The sequence below is a fragment of the Schistocerca nitens genome, chromosome 4 (assembly GCF_023898315.1).
Source record: "Schistocerca nitens isolate TAMUIC-IGC-003100 chromosome 4, iqSchNite1.1, whole genome shotgun sequence".
Taxonomy (NCBI): domain Eukaryota; kingdom Metazoa; phylum Arthropoda; class Insecta; order Orthoptera; family Acrididae; genus Schistocerca; species Schistocerca nitens.
Window position 1 is genome coordinate 472,041,356 of NC_064617.1, and position 18,996 is coordinate 472,060,351.

The following is an 18,996-nucleotide window of genomic DNA, read 5'->3' on the forward strand; positions in this document are numbered from 1 at the left end:
GATCTGAATGAGGGGCTATTACTCCGGATTGCATTTTTACTAGAGCTTGTTTCATATTCATATTCATACACTCCTGGAAATTGAAATAAGAACACCGTGAATTCATTGTCCCAGGAAGGGGAAACTTTATTGACACATTCCTGGGGTCAGATACATCACATGATCACACTGACAGAACCACAGGCACATAGACACAGGCAACAGAGCATGCACAATGTCGGCACTAGTACAGTGTATATCCACCTTTCGCAAGAATGCAGGCTGCTATTCTCCCATGGAGACGATCGTAGAGATGCTGGATGTTGTCCTGTGGAACGGCTTGCCATGCCATTTCCACCTGGCGCCTCAGTTGGACCAGCGTTCGTGCTGGACGTGCAAACCGCGTGAGACGACGCTTCATCCAGTCCCAAACATGCTCAATGGGGGACAGATCCGGTGATCTTGCTGGCCAGGGTAGTTGACTTACACCTTCTAGAGCACGTTGGGTGGCACGGGATACATGCGGACGTGCATTGTCCTGTTGGAACAGCAAGTTCCCTTGCCGGTCTAGGAATGGTAGAACGATGGGTTCGATGACGGTTTGGATGTACCGTGCACTATTCAGTGTCCCCTCGACAATCACCAGTGGTGTACGGCCAGTGAAGGAGATCGCTCCCCACACCATGATGCCGGGTGTTGGCCCTGTGTGCCTCGGTCGTATGCAGTCCTGATTGTGGCGCTCACCTGCACGGCGCCAAACACGCATACGACCATCATTGGCACCAAGGCAGAAGCGACTCTCATCGCTGAAGACGACACGTCTCCATTCGTCCCTCCATTCACGCCTGTCGCGATACCACTGGAGGCGGGCTGCACGATGTTGGGGCGTGAGCGGAAGACGGCCTAACGGTGTGCGGGACCGTAGCCCAGCTTCATGGAGACGGTTGCGAATGGTCCTCACCGATACCCCAGGAGCAACAGTGTCCCTAATTTGCTGGGAAGTGGCGGTGCCGTCCCCTACGGCACTGCGTAGGATCCTACGGTCTTGGCGTGCATCCATGCGTCGCCGCGGTCCGGTCCCAGGTCGACGGGCACGTGCACCTTCCGCCGACCACTGGCGACAACATCGATGTACTGTGGAGACCTCACGCCCCACGTGTTGAGCAATTCGGCGGTACATCCACCCGGCCTCCCGCATGCCCACTATACGCCCTCGCTCAAAGTCCGTCAACTGCACATACGGTTCACGTCCACGCTGTCGCGGCATGCTACCAGTGTTAAAGACTGCGATGGAGCTCCGTATGCCACGGCAAACTGGCTGACACTGACGGCGGCGGTGCACAAATGCTGCGCAGCTAGCGCCATTCGACGGCCAACACCGCGGTTCCTGGTGTGTCCGCTGTGCCGTGCGTGTGATCATTGCTTGTACAGCCCTCTCTCAGTGTCCGGAGCAAGTATGGTGGGTCTGACACACCGGTGTCAATGTGTTCTTTTTTCCATTTCCAGGAGTGTATTATGGCTGCTGATACTTGAGAAAGATCTTTAATGAAGTGGTTTCTCCTTGCCTTCTTCATTCTATGCCGTTGGCCATCATGTGGCTCTTCCGCCTTTAGGGACAGTTTCCCATCCCAAGGACAAGAGAGTGCCCTGCCTCTACCTGCTCATCCGCCCTCCTAGGAGGCCGTTTCGCTTGGTAGAGGGTGTCTCCTTATTCCGGGAGATACTCGGTCGCCATATCCTCGTTAGTGGTAACAGGGTGTACCGTGCAGCAATCCTTGGCTGCAACTCGTGAAGGTGAGGTTGGCATTTGTATGGAGAGGCTGTTTGAGACGCATCACATACCTTAGTTACGAGTAAGAATAAAGAGTCCTAAGCATTCGATCCTATCTAAATTTTGTCGACCTTATATTCTGATATAACGTGGCAGCCCTTCCTTTATTTTTTTCGAAGATATCGTTGTTAAGTGCGTACATGAAATTATATTCGTTTACAACTAACAGTAATCAAATGCAAAATGTGGTTATACTTAAGAACGCTTACAGAAATACTTAGAAAGGAAGCAAAATCTGTTTCTTAAACTTATTTACAGTCTCAATGTGAAAAATATATTGTCGTTATAACTCACCTAATCCTTATACATACTCTACGCAAAATAAATAATTATGTCGGTAATGTCAGGACGCGAAACCCACTGCTCACTGCAATATTTGTCAGTAAATTAACGGATTATATTTCAAAGACGTTGAGAAGATTTTGAAAATTTTCTAGTGTTAACCTGCACGTGGAGATCTTTTTTACCGCCATAATCCGTATCAGAAGAGCTGTATAACAAAGAGGAAATAGACGGCATGGAAGGCGAGTATAAAATCTATGCGACTGCAATACAGTCTGCATTTAAACAGTAACTCACGAGAAATATTTGTGTGTTACTTTTCATTTATTTCATTTCGCATATGATTGTGAGAAGTATCACTACAGTAGAAATAAACTTGGTTTGTAGAATTACAGGAGTTAATCTACATTCTTCGATTGAAAACTCGGGAAAAACCATAGCCAATCATGGTCTACAGTCAGCTCTGTGACGAATGCATTTCGCGCGCAGCGCTCTAGCCGAACACAAATCAGCATCATTCACGTCACAGAAGATGCGGCGTTGTCAATTCCGCGACATGGACAGGTCAGTTAGCATTGTAGCGTCGCCTGCGACATCTGTTGACCGACGGGAAAACTATTTTTACGGTTGCCTGTTCCGCCGTAAGGACGGTCAATTTGGTTCTTACGTGATCTGGGATACCACTACGACAACACTCTAATTGCGTGTGGGAACCCGGCTTTACTGCGGTGAAGTTCGATGATTTATTGCATCTATCTACACAAGACTGATGTGGACTGACTCTTGTCTCTAATCTCTATTCTGTGTATAAGAATGGAGACAAATTATCGAACTGTTTGCTATATCCAGCGCAAGAACTCGTTTGTTACAGAATTTAAGTTGGCTGCAGTGACGTAGGATGCTAGGATGTAAACAATAACAAGCGCTTTGTTTTGATCTGGGTTGAGTGTTTCGGATGTGTTGTGATGAGGTGATAAGTGAAATTTACATTTCTGCTCTGTGCTGAGTGTTACATTGCATTAAGTTGTAAATATGGCTTGCGTTTCATTGGGTAAACGTTTGATAGAAACAATGCTGATCAACGACGGACGGAGATTCAGCGTTTTGAAAAGGTTGTGTATCCCAGCAACACATTCAATTAATAATAATGGACTGCGTTTTGAAGATACGGAATCAAGTGCACGGATGGAAAGTAAAACGACTCCTTACAAACGTTCACTAAGAGTTGTAGATGATCCGGACACATTTGGAACATTATCTGCAGACCTCGAGAACGTTCAAGAGCAAGACGCCACAACAGATGTTGAAGAGGGTGGCAGATTTGACAGTATTAAAATTATTCCCCGGCGCAGAAGTCAGAAGTATTACCTTAATCTTATACAGCAATATGTTGAGCAACGAAATGTTAGCAAATTGTGATACTTGTTCTTAACTGTGTTGATACTACCTTAAAAAGGTATGGCAGTTTGATGCATTTTCTTTTACTTTACAGCTAAAAGAAGCCATTAGTGTCTTGGAAACAAAAATGTTGAAAGAAGATAACGTCAAGCCTGAGTACTACATTTACACTGTACTTATTGCAGCTTGTGCACATGCTGGTTATTCGAAGAAAGCATTTCATCTGTATAACCAAGTATGTATTTGTGTAATTTCATAGCTATTTCTTTATATTCACTTAAATATTAAGAGGAACGAGTACCCTATTTCCAGTAATTGTGGTAATGACATTTATAATGACCAGTACACCTAACAGGAAAAAAAAAAACATTTGTGGCAACTCCTTCCAGAGTTCTACCTATGCAATTGGAAATATCTTGTCATACACTACAAAAAAGAATCTCCCTGACGAAATATTTAGCCTAGAAAAATATTTCTTTTAGGACAAATAATTTGTTTAGGCTTCTGATATGTATCTCAGAACAAGACTTACATTTGATTTTGACAAACGTAATTATAGTTTTATATTTATGAAGTCATACTATACTCTTCTATTTTTATATCACCTTTGCATATCAGTTCTGAGGAGCGGATTCAATTATAAAATCTCTTTGTGATTTCAGATGAAAAAGCGGGGACTTAAGGTGACCGCGCCTGTGTATACCTCTCTCTTCAATGCATGTGCAAACAGCCCATTCCCCAAAGACAGTCTGAAACGTGCAACTAACTTGCGCCAGTTGATGCTAGAGAAGGGTGTCCAGCCAAATATCCTGAATTATCATGCAATGATTAAAGGTTTGTTAAGTCTCACTCAACAGAAAGTGACTTCATGGTAGTTAATAGAAGGAGCAAGGAAGATAACATCATTTACATTAATCGTTAGGCATTATGTAAATATTCTGTAAATTATTACTTCAGATATTCGTAGGGTTACAGTTACATATTGGACCATCCCAGAAATCTTTGTTGCAGTGGGGAAACTGATTTTTAGTGCAGTCCAAGGTTTATGTTGGGTTGGATGGTGCTTGTTATTTGTGAGTTAACAAGGCTAAAGAATGTGAGCACAGAAAAATTGATCAGTAGCGAAGCCTAATGTGCACATCCGCACCATATTGAAAAGTGCAAGAGGGGGTCCAATACATAACTTTTACCATTTGTACGTTATATTCACTTTTCAAAAACTGTTTCCTAACAAACACATTTTTAATAATTTAAAATTCATGCCCATGTAGCATTTGGACGCTGTGGCGATCTTATCACAGCACTCAGTATTTTTGATGAAATGACTGATAAGCAGTACGCAGTAAAAGAAGACACTTTTAACAATCTTCTCCAAGCTTGCATTTCTGATAAAAATGCTGGATTTCATCATGCTATTTTGGTAAGTGTTAATACTAAGTGCCAATAGTGGTAATTTGCTAGACCTAGTGACATATCAGTGTCTCTCTCCCCCTCCCCCCCCCCTCTCTCTCTCTCTCTCTCTCTCTCTCTCTCTCTCTCTCTCTCTGTGTGTGTGTGTGTGTGTGTGTGTGTGTGTGTGTGTGTGTGTGTGTCAGAATCTGCTTACTGTATTCATCTCTTGGTTTCCCTCTATGATTTTTAACCCCTCCATCCAGTACTAAATTGATGATTCCTTGATCTCTCAGAATATGTCCTATCAACCTATCCCTTCTTCTAGTCAGGTTGTGCCACAAATTTCTCTTGTCCCCAATTCTGTTCAGTACGGGCCTCCTCCATGTAATCTTCAGCATTCTTCTGTAGCACCACATTTCAAAAGCTTCTATTCTGTTCTTGTCTAAACTGTTTATTGCCCAAGTTCCACTTCCATACATGGCTACACTCCGTAAAAATACTTTCAGAAAAGTCTTCCTGACACTTAACTCTATATATTCGATGCTAACAAATTTCCCGTCTTCAGAAATGCTTTTCTTGCCATTGCCAATCTACATTTTGTATCTTCTCTACGTCAGCCATCATGAATTATTTTCCGCCCAAACGGCTAAACTCATCTACTACTTTAAGTGTCTCATTTTCTAATCTAGTTCCCTCAACATCACCTCATTTAATTCATCTATATTCTATTATCATTGTTGTGATTTTGTTAACATTCATCTTATATCCCCCTTTCAAGACACCATCCATTCCTTTCGACTGCTCTTCCAAGTTCTTTGCCCTGTCTGACAGAATTACAATATCATCAGCAAACCTTTAAGCTTTTATTTTGTCTCCAAATTTCTTTGGTTTCCTTTACTACTTGCTAATTGTACAGATTGAATAACATTGGGGACTGGTTACTGTACAAGCTGTAAATAGCCTTTCACTCCCTGTCTTTCAACCCTGCTACCTTCATAGTTTTGAAGAGAGTATTCCAGTCAACATTATCAAAAACTTCCTAAGTCTACAAATGCTATAAACCTAGGTTTGCCTTTCCTTAACCTATATTCTGAGAGAAATGCAAGGGTCATTTTTGCCTCACATGTTCGTAGATTTCTCCGGAATTCAAACTGATCTTCTCTAAGTTCAGCTTCTACCAGTTTTTCCATTCTTCTGTAAAGAATTTGTAATAGTATTTTGCAACCATGACTTATTAAACTGATAGTTCACTAATATTCACATCTGTCAACACTTGCTTTTTGTGGAATTGGAATTATTTTATTGATCTTAAAGTCTGTGGGTATTTCGCAAGTCTCATACATCTCTGCAAGCCCGAAATTTGTTTGAACACTCATACATCTTGTCCGTCAGCTGGAAGAATTACGATGTATGGTTCTCCCAAGGTTGTCAGTAGCTGTGATGGAATGTTGTCTACTCCCAGGGCCTTGTTTTGAGTTAGGTGTTTCAGTGCTGTGTCTGATTCTCCTCAGAGTATCATGTCTCCCACCTCATCTTCATCTGTGCCCTCTCCTGTTTCCATAATATTGCTGGCAAGTTCACCTCCCTTGTATAGACCCTCTACATACTGCTTCAATCTTTCAGCTTTCCCTTCGTTGCTTGGGAATAGTTTTCTATCTGAGCTCTTGATGTTAATACAGCTGCTTCTCTTTTGTCTGTTATTGAAACAGTGATGCAAACATATAAGTTAAGTGTGTTCATTGATATAGTCAAATGACAGACACATTGAGGATCAGATAATACTGGTACAGCCATTTTGCAAATTATGTGCATTCCTCAAACCAGCATTTTCATCAGTGCAATGACAATAAAAGTGTGTGTTATAATAGTATCAAATTTGTTAAATTAGATGATAAATGAGTCATTGACGCTTTTATCAGTCTACTATTCCAGTTGTGGAAATTTTTCAAGATCCTTAGTTTTAATCACTATATGAAGTTAAGCTGGCAGAAGTGGTAGTTACCTTTTTTAAACATATTATGTAGCCATTTTCTGATCATGTATTCCTCACTTAAAGGGCAACAGGCATGTTGTTTGTGCTCCAAGCAAAAAAGGTACCTGACAAGGGAACCTCCCCATCGCACCCCCCCTCAGATTTAGTTATAAGTTGGCTCAGTGGATACGCCTTGAAAAACTGGACACAGATCAATCAAGAAAACAGGAAGAAGTTGTGTGGAACTATGAAAAAAAATAAGCAAAATATACAAACTGAGTAGTCCATGTGCAAGATGGCAACATCAAGGATAGTGTGAGCTCAGGAGCGCTGTGGTCCTGTGGTTAGCGTGAGCAGCTGCAGAACGAGAGGTCCTTGGTTCAAGTCTTTCTTCGAGCGAAAAGTTAACTTTCTTTATTTTCGCAAAGTTATGATCTGTCCGTTCATTCATTGACGTCGCTGTTCACTGTAATAAGTTTAGTGTCTGTGTTTTGCAACCACACCACAAAACCGTGTGATTAGTAGACAAAAGGACGTGCCTCTCCAATGGGAACCGAAGACATTTGATCGCAAGGTCATAGGTCAACCGATTCCTTCACAGGAAAACACGTCTGATATATTCTATACGACACTGGTGACGGCATGTGCGTCACATGACAGGAATATGTTGTCGACCCACCTAACTTGTACATTTGGCGAATGGGTAAAAAGATTCTTCTACCTTGCCCGATTTAGGTTTTCTTGTGGATGTGATAATCACTCCCAAAAAAGTGATGAAAACATAAGAGTTTGTCACATAAAATGAAAATAAAAAATTAAACTTTTCACTCGAGGGAAGACTTGAACCAAGGACCTCTCGTTCCGCAGTTGCTCACACTAACCACGGGACCACGGCGCTCGTGCGCTCATAGTGTCCTTGATGTTGCCTACCTTATGCAGCAACTACTCAGTTTGTATATTTTGCTTACTTTTTCATAGTTCCACACAACTTCTTCCTGTTTTCTTGATTGATCTGTGTTCAGTTTTTCAAGGCGTATCCACTGTGCCAACTTATAACTAAATCTGAGGGAGGTGTGATGGGGAGGTTCCCTTGTGAGTAATAATGATACAACAGTTGGTCACTATCCAGTCTGTACTTAAGCTAAAATAACAATGTAAGTGACAGATTGCAACAGTAGGGAGCATTGTTGCCATTGAGCTGCTAGTCACATTTGACAAGACTCTACATATACCCACAGAACACACAATACTGGCTCTTGAGAAAGAGCTATGATTGGCTTTTGGCTGTCCCCTACCACTCAGCCTCCAGATACATCAATCACAAAGCTATTTTAACTGAAGTATAATAAAAATGCCCATGATGTTTTAAATATGGAATAGTACAAGATGTTGTAACTCCAGATCATATCTTTAAATGACATTTATTTTATTTTGGTGAGGTCAAGTAACAGAATGCTATTCACTGCACAAATGTTTCTCTTGGCTTTGTCACTGGTATTACCCTCCATTTGAAACTACTGCTTGTAATACATAGCTGAATGAGATAGTGAAGACATTAAAGTTGATGCAGTTGATGAAATGTACTCTGAATCTCTTATTGCCCCGATTATCAGATGTATATACAGGGCAGAGAAAATTGTCCATTTCACACAAAAAATCCTTTTCGTTGTGGATTGAAGGGGCTCAGAAGAATCAAGGAATGGGCAAGTAGTCAGGCTTGCAATATAATAGGTGTGATAAAATGTTTTACCCTGTCAATATAACAACATTGTGCCTGAGGAAATGGTCATGTGTCAGTAGAAAACAGAGTGGCTGGAGTTACAGTGTAATATATTGAAAGTAATACTGTTGTTAACTCAAAAGTTGGCAGTGACACCACAGTTCTTGATTTATGTAAGCCTTATGTTCTTGAGGGATGTGTACACTTGTCTTCACCCAGTCTGAAAACTAGGTCAGAGACCCATTTCAAACTGAAACAAGGTGGAAGTTTTTTCACGTTACGTTTTTCTATTTTCCCACATATACAACCACTGCCAAAGGTTGGAAACTGATTAATCATCAGAAAAAGGAGAAGAAAAATGATGGCTGAACCGGGAATCGTTTGCATTTGTAGTATGACATTTCTCACGTAATAATATATATGAATATAATAGAGGGCCTTGTTTGTAGTACTTTCTTGGAGAAACACGTTTTTCATTTCTGTTTGTGGATGACATTTTCAGTGGGGGTTGTAGCATCCATGAAGATCCATTTCATGTCCTAGCTTGCTATTGACTGAAGTAAAATTTCATTTCTAGTAGCTCTCATGCAGAAGTATGATGTCAAGTGTTCCAAAACTCAAGTGCAATTGGCCATGTCGCTTGCTGTCATCTGTTATTGCTATCATCCCACAAAGGAAAACTAGTACACATCTTCTTAGCATCGAAATCCAGTCACTATTCAGACTTACACCAGTGCTTGTGATGAAAGTTATTGCTGTTTTTAATAATAAACATTTCTCCAATGAATTCATTTGAAAATTACTGTATCATATTACTTTTAGTGTTATTTTAATGAATGGATAAGAAAGACTTTGTTAGCTATATGGTTAATCCTCTACAAACAGTATTTGCAGATGTTAATAATGAGCTAGATGTTGGGTGCCCGAAACCCAATTAGCAACAATCACTTGGAAAGGAGTAACTCATAACAAGGAGAATGGTATGGAATCACTATTTGATATAAGGTTAAGTTATGTGACAAGATAATCCACAAGTCTCCAGTGTTTCTGTTGTTCCAATCTCCATTAACAAAATTTCAACTAATTATGTTCTGTTTCTAATCTGAGAACTTGCTCGTGTTTGACTTGTCCTCTTTTTCAGGTGAATTTGAGATGACTGTAATACAATTTTTAAATGTCTGTTTGAGGTCTGATCTATTTCCTGAATTTCTATGGGTAATTTTTGTTGCAGCAACTCACCCACCAAAAGATTGTGATTCTGGTTTTGTCACACATCTGCTATTTCATTATGCATCTTAGTTCAAAATACTGTATAGCTAGCTGATAATGTTTTCTTAATAGGTAGGTACTCATGAATATATGTTCTTGCACTCAATAAATTTCTTTTTCTGGAGGGGGGGGGGGGGGGGTACTACATTCTGCCAAAGCGTAATTGTAATACAAGGTGAAACATTCTTGGCTTGCCAGTGAAAGAATGTATTGAGGTCAATAATGCACCAGTTTTTTAACAAAGTACCTGCTCAGGTCATCGCACTTGGCACAGCGTATTTCCAGTGAGTATATTCCACACATAGAGTACAATTATGGAAATGTTGATCCCTTGTACACCAGCTACAGTCTCAGCATTGGACCCAAAACATTTTGCATCTACAAATTTCCTATTTTCCTTAGATGTGAAAGGACCCGAAGCTGAATAAACAGGGTGAAAGTTGTAAGAATATACTGTAGCACGAATGGCAGGAGCTCAGTGGCTCTACAGTTAAGTGCCTGACTGTGGAGCCGAAGGTCTGGACTTCAACCTGGTCAGTTGTAGGATTTTTGACTGTATTTTATCACTTTTTAACCTTGGACAATGTTTGTTAAGTGAGAATTACTGAATTGCACAGTGTTTCACAATCCACATTACACTAGGCCCCCTGTAAATATACATGTGATGTTTGTGCTTTCAGATGTGTTCAGAAGAACAGACATCACTTATGTACAACTAACACGAAGACAGCCAGTGATCTCTAAAGTGCAGATGCACACATGGCTCAAACTCTTACAGGAATCAGCGAAATGCTGTGAGTAATGAGGATAATTGGCAAGTATGAGGATCAACTGAGAATCTGGCTCTGACAGAAGGCATGCAGTTGTGATTGCCATGGTGTCCAGATGGCTCAGTGGTCAGAGCATCTGCCTAGTAAGCTGGAGACCCGGGTTAAATTGCAGTCCGGCACTAATTTTCAACTTTCCCCATTGATTTAAATCAATGCCCACTTGCAGCCAATGTCTGTAATTCCTTTGTGTCCCCTATAACTGGCTGAATAAGTTAGTGCAGAAGTTGGTGGAAGGCAAGGGCATAAAATCTTCAACAGAACCATGATCAGTAAAGTGATCAGTAAAGTGTTGTGGTGTTAAAACCAGTTTTACCTTTTTAGCACAAATGATACACCAAAACTTGTGTAAATGGCATACTTAATTGCTTACTGTCATATAGGATAATAATATTTCAGGCATCCCAGTACAGGAAGAAAGAATAGCAACATTTTCCGCCATGTCATCTAGCTTGTTTCATGTTCCATGGATCATTTGAATGATAAATCATAATGATGTGGGGTGAGTCACTTTATTAATTTGTAAATCAGCATTTTATATCACTGATTAAGTGACCAAAAATATTAGTTGCAGTATTGTGTACCCCTTTTCATGCCAATGACAATCTTAATGTGAAATGATTAATGTCATTGTTTCTTCTTTTATTGTGATTACATACCTCATTGTTCGTTTTGAATTGCAGTGGATTATTTACAACAGACTTTTGAGGGAGTAATATACTGTGAAGCATTAGGATCAGAGTGCCCCACCCCTTAAACAAGATATTAGTTAGTGAGCACCACATCTTATTCTTACAGCTTGTTTTTGAGCGATGAAGACTTCCCTTCTTAAAGATGAGTCACCCTAGGACATTATTCCGTATGACATTGTTCGCTGAAAATACGCAAAATACATCAACTTACTGATTTGCCTGCCCCCAAGATTTGCAGTGATTCTAAGTACAAACTAAACTAAATTGTTTTTGAAGTTCTAAAATGTGCTTTTTCCACCTTAAATTCTCTTCAATATGGACACCAAAAATTTTTGTACTTTCCACTGTATTGATTATTTCTTCACTATGTATTACACTTATCATTGGTGTAGTACCTCTAGATGCGCAAAACTGAATGTGTTGTGTACTTTTAAACTTGAGAGTGAGACCATTTGTAGAAAACTAGTCAATGACACTTCTAAGAACAGTTTGTATCAGTTCTTCTGTTGCTGTATGTATGCTTGGACTGATTACAATACTAGTCTTATCCGCAAAAAAACTAATTCTGCTTTTTGTACATTAAACAGAAGATCGTTTACATATATGAGGAACAATGGTGGACATAAGATTGAGCCTTGGGAAACCCCATATGTGATTTCTCCACTGATTACATCTACATGACTATTCTGCAATTCACACTTAAGTGTTTGATAGAGGGCTTTATCAGACCACTTTCACACTATTTCCTTAACATTCCATTGTCGAACAGCGCACTGGAAAAACAAACACTTAAATATTCCCATGCAAGTTCTGATTGCTCTTATTTTATTATGATGATCATTTCTTCCTGTGTAGGTGGGCACCAACAGAATATTTTTGCATTTGGAGGAGGAAGTTGGAAATCAAAATTTTGTGAAAAGGTCTCACCAAACAAAAAAAGCCTTTCTTTTAATGGTTGACACACCTACTTGTGTATCATAGCCATTATACTCTCTTCCGCATTACATTGGTTGAATTATTGGTTAGATATGATATTATCTGTTGCCTAGCTACACCATCAATTCCATAAAACAATAGTTTATCTAGGAGAATATTGTGATTCACATAGTTAGACACCTTAGATAAATAAAAGAAAACACCAACCAATGCTGTTTTATTATTTACCACTTGAAAAATTTTGTGAGTGAACACTAACTAGAGAATCTCTTCTGAAATCCAACTATAATTTATTGAGGATATTACTGTTGTTCAGGTGGAATATTATTCTAAAATATATCACCTCAAAAATTTAGGAAAATTATGTTAAGTAGTGAAACAGGCCGGTAATTATTGACTACTCTTTTATCACCCTTCTTATAGAGTGGGCCTAACAATGGCATATTTCAGTCTCCCTGGAACAATCCCTTGAGCTAGTTATGCATTACATATTTCAGATAAGACAGGACTTATCATGTGAGAACAAATCTTTAGTATTATGTTGGAAACACAATCAAATCCAGATGAGATTTAATTTTTAAGAGAATAGCTAGATAATTTTCTTAATTTCAGTGGGAGAAGTTGGTGATATATTCATAGGATTGAATTTTATAGTCCTTCCATTTTATTCAATAATGACATTATTCTGTTCTTTGGCCGGTTATCCTGTCTCTTTTTCCCTTACATTGCATATAGTCTTAAGCACATAATGTGCATGTTCTTTAAATTTTAATGACTTTTCGTAGTAATTTTGAGTAGTTTTTGTGTTGCACAAATATTGCAGTATCTCTACTTTTTCATGCCAACAGATCTATTCCCATTTCCTTTCACAAAATTCTTTAGTACCATTAGTGATTCATGCCTCCTTTTCTTTTTACATTGCTGTTCAATATCTTATCTGACTAGTCCATGTGCAAAGCTATTTTCAAATAGGGATTTGAATTTATCATGGAACAGATTACATTTTGTGTCAGTATTTGGTTGTTTATAAATTTCATCCCAGATCATCTCTTGGAAACTAGTCTTAAAAACATTTGTTCTGAAGTCATTAATTACTGTAACTGATTTCCACTGAGGAGTATTATTCTGTAAGCCACTACCTCATTTATCCTAAACAACTGTGCATCAAGATCAGAAAGAGCTTTTTTTACAGGGTATAAAATTATTTTCTTGCTCTGAGCATCAAAGAAAACATTATCAATTAGGGTCCTATTGTCTCTGTCCCTCCATGTTGGAAAGTCGGTCTCTGAGATTAAATTGTAGGATACAAATATGGTTTCCGGATCATTTTTTGTATCAGACTCCTTCAGATAATCTACATTGAAATCACCACAGTCTATTAACTACATGCTGATGTCTGATGAATGTTATATTAAGGAATACAAATTCCTCATAAACAGTTCAAAATTTACCAATGGAGATCATTATACAGTTACAATTAAAAGCAAAATATTTTAGTACTAATTCACAAGCACACATTTCTATGTGTTGATCACGTCAAAATCTATGTCTCACTGTTTGAACTTGTGTTCTGTCTTAATATATGTAACAACTCCTCCTTTTCCCATATTACTTCAACATAAGTAAGGTAGTAAGCTATACTACTATATAAAGACAACATGTAGTTTAATATTGTTACCAAAAATTTTGAAAAGTTGTTGACCAATTTACCTCATATTTTTACACAATACTCTAATAAATGTTCAGATGGAGATGTGCTACATATTTTAAATATGTATAGTGTATAAATATTTATAATCTATGTAAAAGAGAAAAATTGTTGTCAGAAATCAAAAAGTTCCTGACCAATTTATTTCAAATTTCTACACAATTACTAAATGTTCAGTCAGGCATAAATACATATTATGTATAAATATATATGTAATATATAAAGAGGAAACATTGTTAGCAAAAATCTCTAAAATTTCTTTTCCGATTTACTTCAAATTTTGATACAGTACTCATAAAGTTTGGACGGCCATAGATTATACACTCCTGGAAATTGAAATGAGAACACCGTGAACTCATTGTCCCAGGAAGGGGAAACTTTATTGAGACATTCCTGGCGTCAGATACATCACATGATCACACTGACAGAACCACAGCCACATAGACACAGGCAACAGAGCATGCACAATGTCGGCACTAGTACAGTGTATATCCACCTTTCGCAGCAATGCAGGCTGCTATTCTCCCATGGAGACGATCGTAGAGATGCTGGATGTAGTCCTGTGGAACGGCTTGCCATGCCATTTCCACCTGGCGCCTCAGTTGGACCAGCGTTCGTGCTGGACGTGCAGACCGCGTTAGACGACGCTTCATCCAGTCCCAAACATGCTCAATGGGGGACAGATCTGGAGATCTTGCTGGCCAGGGTAGTTGACTTACACCTTCTAGAGCACGTTGGGTGGCACGGGATACATGCGGACGTGCATTGTCCTGTTGGAACAGCAAGTTCCCTTGCCGGTCTAGGAATGGTAGAACGATGGGTTCGATGACGGTTTGGATGTACCGTGCACTATTCAGTGTCCCCTCGACGATCACCAGTGGTGTACGGCCAGTGTAGGAGATCGCTCCCCACACCATGATGCCGGGTGTTGGGCCTGTGTGCCTCGGTCGTATGCAGTCCTGATTGTGGCGCTCACCTGCACGGCGCCAAACACGCATACGACCATCATTGGCACCAAGGCAGAAGCGACTCTCATCGCTGAAGACGACACGTCTCCATTCGTCCCTCCAATCATGCCTGTCGCGACACCACTGGAGGCGGGCTGCACGATGTTGGGGCGTGAGCGGAAGACGGCCTAACGGTGTGCGGGACCGTAGCCCAGCTTCATGGAGACGGTTGCGAATGGTCCTCGCCGATACCCCAGGAGCAACAGTGTCCCTAATTTACTGGGAAGTGGTGGTGCGGTCCCCTACGGCACTGCGTAGGATCCTACGGTCTTGGCATGCATCCGTGCATTGCTGCGGTCCGGTCCCAGGTTGACGGGCACGTGCACCTTCCGCCGACCACTGGCGACAACATCGATGTAATGTGGAGACCTCACGCCCCACGTGTTGAGCAATTCGGCGGTACGTCCACCCGGCCTCCCGCATGCCCACTATACGCCCTCGCTCAAAGTCCGTCAACTGCACATACGGTTCACGTCCACGCTGTCGCGGCATGCTACCAGTGTTAAAGACTGCGATGGAGCTCCGTATGCCACGGCAAACTGGCTGACACTGACGGCGGCGGTGCACAAATGCTGCGCAGTTAACGCCATTCGACGGCCAACACCGCGGTTCCTGGTGTGTCCGCTGTGCCGTGCGTGTGATCATTGCTTGTACAGCCCTCTCGCAGTGTCCGGAGCAAGTATGGTGGGTCTGACACACCGGTGTCAATGTGTTCTTTTTTCCATTTCCAGGAGTGTATATTTTTTTTAAAAGTTTGTAAGGTGTAATAGGCAAACATTGTTAGCAAAAATCTCAAAAAGTTCTTGGTTAATTTACTTCAGTTTGCTCCAAAATACTCTAATAAACATTGAGACAGACGTAGGGAAATAATTTTTTAAACATCAATGGACAGGTTTTCTGTTAAAACCGACTCCAAGAAAAAGGGCTGTGTTGCGCAAATATGCACACCTATTTCTTTTCTGCACAGTTAGTTTTAACTATGATATTGGGGTATTTAAACCACCGTTACACAAATAGTTTCTCCTAGATATATTCATTCTCCTTATACATAATTTTAAACAAAATGTATGTACACAACAATGTGCTGTTCATTTTATTCCTAGCAGTCAGTTTTAACAGAAAAGTTGTATTTATGGCTTACAGCTATGGAATCTTACTCGTCCAAAACTTTGTAATCCTACATGTTCACAAATTAAAACAATTAAAACCATGCAAAATACTATCATTGAAGCTACCCCCCTCAGAGATGCAACAATTGGTGAAATCCCTCTCATAATCTGTATACCAGTGATTCCAACCTATTTAACCATTCATTTTAAATGACTTCAGTTCCCAATCAAGGTTTCTTTTGCAACACCAGTAAACAAGGCTCAAAGTCATAGTGGGGAAGAGGAGATGGACGGAGAGAGGAGAGGAAATTAACATAGAGAGGGGGAAGGAGGGGATAGGCAGAGAGAATGGGAGAAGGAGATGGACAGACAGGGGGGAGGAACAGAATGACAGAGGGAGATGGAGGTGATTGACAGAGAAAGGGGGAAGAGGAGGAGATTGCCAAAGAGAGGGTAAAGAGGAGATGGACAGAGAGAGGAGGGGAGATGGAGATCAGGGCATACATCCAGTTCCCATACATATTTAGCAGTTGCAAAGCATTGTCAGGTTTGCTAGTCTTTTATGTTTAACTTCTCTAATCCAGTGGTTATGTGGTGATTAGATAGGCACAGAATGTCTACCTTTTCATAGCTGTAAATTTCCTAAACAGACAAGAAGCTCTTCTACTGGATTACTCATTCCTCCAAAATTGTGCTGAAATAGTCTAACTTTACTTTTCAGTACATTCTTAAGCATTTTGTGAAGCTCTTCTTTTAATTTAACCTCTTATGTGCATATCACTGTCCCATGACTTTTGTCACCTCATTGTGTGTCCTGTCTGGCTCCATGGCCTTTCCTGTACAGGATACCACCAGTTGTTCTCGAGTTCATTATCATACTACCGTCATATATAGTTAAAATATGGCTTCCCGGCCATTGACCTTCTTTTGCAAATGCACACGCTATGCCTGAACTCGTACAGGACTTGGTAGATTAATCTGCCACGAGTAATGAGTATGATGGGCAAACATCTATTAGGCGCACTACGAATGTAGTGGTGTGGACATGTTGGGAATGTGGGTCTCACGGGGAGTATGCAAGGGATAAGTCCCTGCAGGCGCACTATCCTCTGTGCCCTCGGTGGCTCAGATGGATAGAGCATCTGCCATGTAAGCAGGAGATCCCGGGTTCGAGTCCCAGTCGGGGCACACATTTTCAACATGTCCCCAATGAAGTATATCAACGGTAACTGTTCTTTTGGGAACAGATACTACCGTCATATATCATTATCATTTATTTATATATCTGTCATTTTTGTTTGTGTGGGGCAGTCAGAATAGGAACAGTTTTATGCTCTTCATTGAATTGATTTAGGAAGATCAGATTTAGTGCTTCACCCTTCATTTTAACATTATCCATTTCAGCACAGTTTGATCAACATCCATCTTCGCAAATGGCTTCAGACCTTCGATTTTAAATAGAAACAAAAGTTATAGCATCTTTTGACTTTTCATACAGTGGTCCTTACATCATTTTGATGTAGTGAATCTTTTATTTGTCACCAAGATTTTGGCTTTGTTTTAATGCACTACCAAACCTCTTTAGCTGTGTGGTAACTGTTATGTTCCCACAAGAGAACACACCACGATGACCGACACAACAAACTTCATTAAATCTAGAAAATAACTTACAATAATGGGCACACTAGCCACATAGTGGCTCAGAATAACAGTCTGATAACACATATCCAGAAGTAAACACGTAATTGAGTTAGAGCTGACTGGGCCCATCTCTAAAAGCTGTTGGTCAGCTGTTGGAGTGTGCAGACTAGAGACTGCTCGTGCATCCACAACTGACGGCCTCTGATGGTGTCGAACTTCTAGCTGTATCAACCAACTTCTGTGGCACGCCTTACGATTGCGCACCCGTATCTCGGTTTTGGATCTATAGGTATGGGTGGAGCATTGCTGAACCCTGGGACGAGTGTGGACAGCCCCATTGGGGAGACAGTGCCAATAACCGTGGAGGCTCCAGAGGTGAGAGGAGCAAGCAACCCCTGGTCACTGATGGCCTGGGGATGCAGGCAAAAGTGGCCAGCATGAGGAGAGCTGTGACAGTCCTGCCATCCCCCACCCCCATTGGAACAATGGATGACGTCCAGCAACAGGCAGTCAATGGAAATGTCTGGCAGCGGTGTGAAGGTGGAGGCAGCACCACTCTCAGACACGGCTTCTGTGACATCGAACCAGCAAGGGGTATACAGTCTGGCTGGAGCATAACCGGAGATGCTGCTGGAGGCTGCAAAGGTGTAGGCTCTTTGGGCAGAGGCAGTGCCACAGGTGGAAGAGGAGGCTGAAAGCCTTGGGGGTAGGCAGGTTGCCCAGTGACCAGAGTATTGAGAAAGGTTGTGTTGCGGACGAGACAGGATGGTGGGTGCTCACACGGACATGGAGCTGATTTCAATAGTGCCATACTTCCCAGTCCCCTGTCCGTAGGGTGTAGATGCAGCAGACTTTCTGGTGCACAATGACTTCCATTATCCAGCAGGGGCACTGATCAAAACCATGTGCCCAAACTGTCATCCCTTGTATAAAACCTAGTATGCCAGAATGTGATGACAGGCGAGAACCAGGATGGAGAAGATGGAGCAGCACCCATAGGGAAGCTCAGCTGGGCTGCAAGAACCAGTAGGAGTTGTCAACAAGGTTGTCAGAAACAAAAATTTAATGCCTCTTCAGTGGGGAAGTCTTGCAGATATTTATTTCATTTGGGCCTTAAAGGTGTTAACAATCTGCTCAATCTCCCTGTTAAATTGCGAGTGAAATGGAGGGGACTGGACAAGGTGAATGCCTGACCAACACAGAAGTCACAAGACCCCTGATAAAGGAGCTGGG

The 18,996-nt window shown here is 41.1% G+C and overlaps 1 protein-coding gene across 3 annotated transcripts in view; it reads left to right on the forward strand.

Moving 5' to 3' along the window:
* Positions 1 to 2,804: 2,804 nt before the first annotated feature.
* Positions 2,805 to 18,996, forward strand: part of LOC126252812 (pentatricopeptide repeat-containing protein 1, mitochondrial) — a 73,926-nt gene continuing 57,734 nt past the window's right edge. The window contains exons 1-4 of one of the 3 annotated variants that reach the window (XM_049953754.1): positions 2,805 to 3,496; positions 3,585 to 3,725; positions 4,153 to 4,324; positions 4,762 to 4,910. In XM_049953754.1, coding sequence (XP_049809711.1) covers positions 3,125 to 3,496; positions 3,585 to 3,725; positions 4,153 to 4,324; positions 4,762 to 4,910 — 834 coding nt within the window. In that variant the 5' untranslated portion in view covers positions 2,805 to 3,124. The remainder of the gene's footprint in view (positions 3,497 to 3,584; positions 3,726 to 4,152; positions 4,325 to 4,761; positions 4,911 to 18,996) is intronic. The other 2 variants (XM_049953753.1, XM_049953752.1) reach the window with 2 other exon arrangements.